A 6,167-nucleotide genomic window follows, 5' to 3' on the forward strand; every position below is an offset into this window, starting at 1 on the left:
TTTTCCTTGCCAAGGGGCTAGCGGGATGTCTAGTTTAACTCCGCTGTATCATATGCATAGAAAATGGTAGTTCCACAGCAGGAAACTGGAAAGCTTAGCTTATAATTAAAAAAAATAAAGGAAGTTTCCTTCCCCTTCCGCCTTTCCAGATTGAGGAGCGCGCGATACAGGATTTACTGGTTTTCTATGAGGCGTTTGGCAACCCTGATGAGTTCGTCGTCGTTGAGAGGACACCGCAGGGACCACTGGCGGTGCCCATGTGGAATAAGCATGGGTGCTAGTTCACCATGGAGTTGAGATACATTTTTCATGAATTGTGATTGTTACAAAGAAATGCTGTGGAAAAAATGTTCTTACAAATTTGGTAACAGATCATTCTAGGTAGAGTAAGAAAGAATCTAATTTCTTTACTGCAGTTTAAGCATATAATGTTTGTATGATTACAAAGAAATTCCTCAGAATTGTGATCTTAGTAACTTTTTATGTAAAAGTGTGTGAGGAAAAACTTACTAGGTTGAGTTTAATTAGAATTATTTCTTCTAAATAATCTTAAAAGGAAAACATGAGTGATTGCAGTGTAAAATTTAAGAGTGATGCATTAAAAATAACTTTCCATTTGAGAATGTGGGATAAATAATTTAGAAGATTTTTGCCAAATATCTGTTGTCGCTCTTCTTTTTTTTAATGGGACACTGATGAGCTTACAGTAGAAGCATCGATTACTTCTGATGCATTATGGCCAGCATTGTGTGTTTGCTATAGTAGTTATGTCTCCATTTGAGTCTTTTCATCAGGCTATGAACGTTCTAAGTCTGTTTAAAGCTTGAATGCCATATTTCAGTTTGAACAGCACATTCTCCATTTTGCATTAAACTATGGAATATGGTGGAAAGGAAATAAGAACACTTTTCTGAACAGCCTATTCCAAGATGATAGTTCTTCTATAAGACTTGGAGTTATTGTGGGGAGAGGAGGCCTTATAAAAGCCAAATTGTGAGAGAATCATTTTGTCAAAGTGTTAAAACTTTTTAAAATAAATGCTTAATTATACATATAAGAATTGAATAGTCTGGAAGAAGACTGGTGTATACCTTTACAATGTTACATAATCAGAAATTCCCTGAACCTGGGTTGTATGAATAGACATAGACATTGTTTTCTTTACAGTGTGCTGTTTGGGTTGTTTTTGAGTGGTTCAGTTTTGTTTTTTTTAATTGTTAAGCCTGTGCTCCTAGTACATGGACAGATTGGGAAGGTTAATGTTGTAGTTTCTGGGACATAATAAGCCTAGGAGAACATACAGGCAAATCACTGCTATAATTAGGATAATGGAAATACGGCTGAAACTAACTCAACACTTGAGCTTTAGCTCCACCCAAGAGCAGCAAACTTGTAAGCAAATGTGCAATAAAAAATCATTTTGACCCATTTCGCTGCTGGTGTGTGTGTGTGTTATCTTGTGCTATGCTGACATCTGTTATAGGAGGAATTACTAATGATTCCTCCTGATATCATATGTTGTAGCCAGTATTTGTTGAAGTTGATGGTTCTGTCCATTCCTTAACTGCTTAAAAAAGGGCAGTTTTCCTAAAATGCACGTGTGAAAACTTTTATATTATGTGTGTTTGAGTAAATTGAGAAGCAGTGAATTTTGTACTGTTTTATTGATGTTGCTGTGGCGAGGGGGAGTGGGCTTTAGGTCTTTACAAGCCTCATTCAGAGCACTGAATGACTTTTACATACTGGGCTATTATATAAAATTTCCTTTGAAAAAATTTTTTCTTTTTCTAGTAAAATGAAAGGTAAGCACCACTATAAACTATAATTTATAAATGATCCCATGAAGATAGCAGCCTGACACACTGTGACCAAAAAGCCCAGGAAAGTGATGGGTTTTTTCCTAACATTATTCTGGCCTACAATAATTAATTAATCTTTGATCCCATAACTTCAAGACTTAATAGAATCCAGAAATGGGTAATTTAAGGGATCAGTGGGACAGAGAGGTTTTCAAGATTGACCAAAACAATGACAGAACTCCTTAGCCTGGAAAGGTGATGGTTAGATGGGGAAGTGGGCATGTGGGTAGAGATGTCAGAGCAAATATGCTTAGATTTGCAAAATCAAGAAGTCTACCATTCAAGTCAAGTCACATTTGCCAACAAAATACTAGGATTCAGAACTTCCTGTTAAATTCTAAAGACGTAGCTTTTAAAATAAATTTAAGACAATTCTGCTTTATAGAGAAACAACATCAGATTCAGTCAGTTGAGAAAGATACTGCTAATTATTATCTGGGTTGGTTATAACTCCTTTGGAGGCTGGGATGTATTTTTTTGTTTATGAGGGTTGATACCTGATTCATAAAATTTTCAATCTGAAGAAGTCTAATAGATTAACCTTGTATGTTCTCTTTAGTTTATAAACTGACGAAAGTGAGTGAACTCAAGAGGAAGTAATTAATGAGAATGAAGTCTTCTGTCTTTTCAGTCTGGTTCCCCTACAACTACAGGAGACTGCCTCTTAGAAACTGCTAGTTGTCTATAGCAGTTCAGCCAAGACAAAGAAAACAGTAAAAAGCACTTAGTAAAAAAAATAAATGGAACCCAGAAGCTCCCAGAATTGGCAGTATAAGATGTTTTCAGAATAAACTACAACAAATTTCCACCAAGGAACTGAGAACAAGTGACCCAAGATATTCACGGTAATGTTTATGTATCTTTTTTGCAGGAGATGATGCGGAATCATGTAAGATGCCACAGCAACCGGTCTTTCCTGCACACATCACCATCAAAGTCTATCTTAGACCCCGTATACATACTTAATTTTCTTAGATGTCCCTAGTCGGCTGCTTTCTTGCCATCCTCAAAGTCTCTGATCTTTTTTATTTTCTCTTAGCTCAATTCCTTATCTCTTATTTCTCTTATCTGTCATTGTCACAAGTCTGAGTTCAGGCTGAACTTTTGGATTCTTCTTTGTGTCCCTCCCCACTTTGCCCCCACATTTACTGTCCAACTCCTGTCAATTCTGTCACTACAATATCTTTTATTTAATTCTTTCCATTTCATTCTAATCATTATTACTATAGTAGTAGTTACTGTAATTACTATAGTAATATAAATAGGTAGTATAAATAATTACTAGAGTAATAGTAATACTTATATGTCCTTAATCTCTCAAACTTTTTAGTGTCAGGACCCGTTTATACAGATTAAAATTATTGAGGGCCCTGAAGAGCTTTTGTTTATACTGATTATATCTAGTCATATTTAATGTATTCCAAATTAGAATAAACTTTAAACATTCAATTCACTTAAAAATCATAAACCAACACTAACATAAATGACATTTTTAATGAAAATGTAACTTTTACAAAATAAGAATGGTCTTGTTTTATATTTTCATATATAAAAATACGTAACAGTATTTTAGATTTAGGTCTTTACTGCCAGGTTTAATAGAGAACTCCTAAGATTCTCATCTGCTTCTGCATGTAATCTGTTGTGATAACATATGTCCGGAAAACATGACTGAGATTGAAAAACGCAAATAACTTGTTATGAAAATAGTGTCCATCTCTCCAGCTCCTGAAAGGCTGAGGAAGTGGTTGAGAACCACTTGACTGCTGAGCTCTGTAACTGCTACCCCATTCTCCCTCTCCTTGGTTAAAGATGTTAAACTCCTTAATCTCAAGCTAATACCCCTGAAGCATACATCTTGTCTCTCTCCCGCTCTGAAAATTTAAGTTACTCCCTCTATACTTCAAGTAAGTTCATACTTCCTCAGCTTCGCCTTCAAGCGAAAAAAAATTTTTTTGGATCTATACATGTAGTGATTGAGCCAAATCTGACCTGATGATTCTCCCAAATGGGCTTCAAGCTTTGCTCATGCAGATCTCTACCTCAATGTTTCTTTCTCCTCACCTGTTGAAATTGTACCCATTTATGATGAAGGCAACCCCAGTTCTATTTCCTTTATAAAGTTTTTCTTGGCTTTTTTCTTCTCATATGTCCTCAAAAATAAAATAAAGACAGTAGCATTCATGGATCAATTATGCTCCCATTTCCTCTTAACACTTTATTCCTTTTAGGGAACTTGTCATACTCTGCTACATTTTTCTGTTAGCCTTTATCTTTTACTAAATCATTTATATTTTTGAAGGCATAGACTAGGCATTCTTTTCTTTCTTATGTGTTTAAATCTTTTAAATCTTGAACCATAACACAAAACAGATTAAGTGCACAAGACAAAAATGTTTAGTTCAGTAATTTACTAGTGAGAAGTGGACCACTAATAGCACCCTGGAACGAGGTGCTGGATTTGACTGCTAATATTTCATGCAAGATTTTTTGCTTCTGTAATTCATGATACTGGTCTGTGGTTTTCTTTCCTCTTGCTGTCTTTCTCTAGCTTTGGAATCAATTTAATAATGGCTTTATACCATACCAAAGCAATCTACAGATTTAATGTGATCCCTATCAAATTACCCAGGACATTTTTCACAGAACTAGGACGAATAATCCTAAAATTTATGTAGAATCACAGAAGACCTAGAACTGCCAAAGCAACACTGAAAAAAAAGAATGAAGCTGGAGGCATAACCCTTTCAGGCTTCAGATAATACTACAAAGCTTCAGTAATTAAAACAGCATGGTATTGGCACAAAAACAGACATATGGATCAATGGAGCAGAATAAAGAGCCCAGAAATAAGCCCAGACACCTACTGTCAGTTAATCTTCGACAAAGGAGGAAAGACTATACGATGGAGAAAAGACAGTCTTTTTGGCAAATGGTGTTGGGAGAACTAGATTGCTGCATGTAAATTAATGAAGTTAGAACACTCCCTCACACCATACACTTAAATACTTAAACATATAAGATAGGATATGATAAGCCTCCTAGAAGAAAACATAGGCAAAACATTATCTGACAAATCTTAGCAATATTCTCCTAGGGCAGTCTACCCAGGCAATAGGAATAAAAGCAAGAATAAACAAATGGGACCTAACTAAACTTACAAGCTTTTGCACAGCAAAGGAAACCATAAACAAAAAGACAACCTACAGAATGGGAGAAAATATTTTCAAATGACAGGACTGACAGGAGCCTAAGTTCCAGAATATAGAAACAGCTCATACAACTCAATAACAAAAAGACTAACAACCCAAGCAAAAAAATGGGCAAAAGACCCTAAACAGACATTTCTCCAGTGAAGACATACAGATGACCATCAGGCACATGAAAAGATGCTCAATATTGCCAATTATCAGAGAAATGCAAATCAAAACTACATTGAGATATCACCTCATACCAGTCAGAATGGCCATCATTCAAAAGTCCACAAATGATAAATGCTGGAGAAGGTTTAGAGAAAAGAGAACCCTCCTCCTCTGCTGGGAATGTAATTTTGTGCAGCCACTGTGGAAAACAGTATGGAGGTTCCTTAAAACACTAAAAATAGAGTTACCATATGATCTAGCAATCCCACTCCTAGGCATATACCCAGAGAAAACTAATTCAAAAAGATACATGTACCCCAATGTTCACAGCAACACCATTTCCAATAGCCAAGACAAAGAAGCAACCTAAATGTCCCACAGATGACTGGATAAAGAAGTTGTGCTGTATATATACAATGGACTACTCAGCCATAAAAAAGAAGGAAATAATGCTATTTGCAGTAACATGGATGGACCTAGAGATTATCACACTAAGTGAAGTAAGTCAGAGAAAGACAAACATCATATATCACTTATATGTGGAATCTTTAAAAAAATGACACCAATGAACTTTTTTTTACAAAACAGAAAGACTCAGAAAACAAACTTACAGCTACCAAAGGGGAAATTGGGTGGGGTGGGGGGGAATAAATTAGGAGTTTGAGATTAGCAGATACAACATACTGTATATAAAATAAATAGACAGGGTCCTACTGTATAGCATAGGGGACTATATTCAATAGCTTGTAAATAACCTATAATGAAAAAGACTAGGAAAAATACATATAAGTGAATCACTATACTGTACACTAAAAACTAACAGCATTGTAAGTCAACTATACAAAAAAAGAATGGCCTCAGAATGAATTGAGAAGTAGTCTCTCTTCTGTTTTCTGGAAATGTTTATAAAGATCGACATTATTTATTTAAATGTTTGATTGAATTA

The 6,167-nt window shown here is 35.3% G+C and overlaps 1 protein-coding gene across 2 annotated transcripts in view; it reads left to right on the top strand.

Annotated features, from left to right (window-relative positions):
* IBTK (inhibitor of Bruton tyrosine kinase) overlaps positions 1-1,428 on the top strand; it is an 81,081-nt gene extending 79,653 nt beyond the window's left edge. For both annotated transcript variants that reach the window (XM_074368697.1, XM_074368696.1), the window contains exon 29: positions 150-1,428. In XM_074368697.1, the coding sequence (XP_074224798.1) occupies positions 150-281 (132 nt within the window). In that variant the 3' untranslated portion in view covers positions 282-1,428. The remainder of the gene's footprint in view (positions 1-149) is intronic.
* Positions 1,429-6,167: the final 4,739 nt, after the last annotated feature.

Source organism: Camelus bactrianus, chromosome 8, assembly GCF_048773025.1.
Source record: "Camelus bactrianus isolate YW-2024 breed Bactrian camel chromosome 8, ASM4877302v1, whole genome shotgun sequence".
Lineage (NCBI taxonomy): Eukaryota > Metazoa > Chordata > Mammalia > Artiodactyla > Camelidae > Camelus > Camelus bactrianus.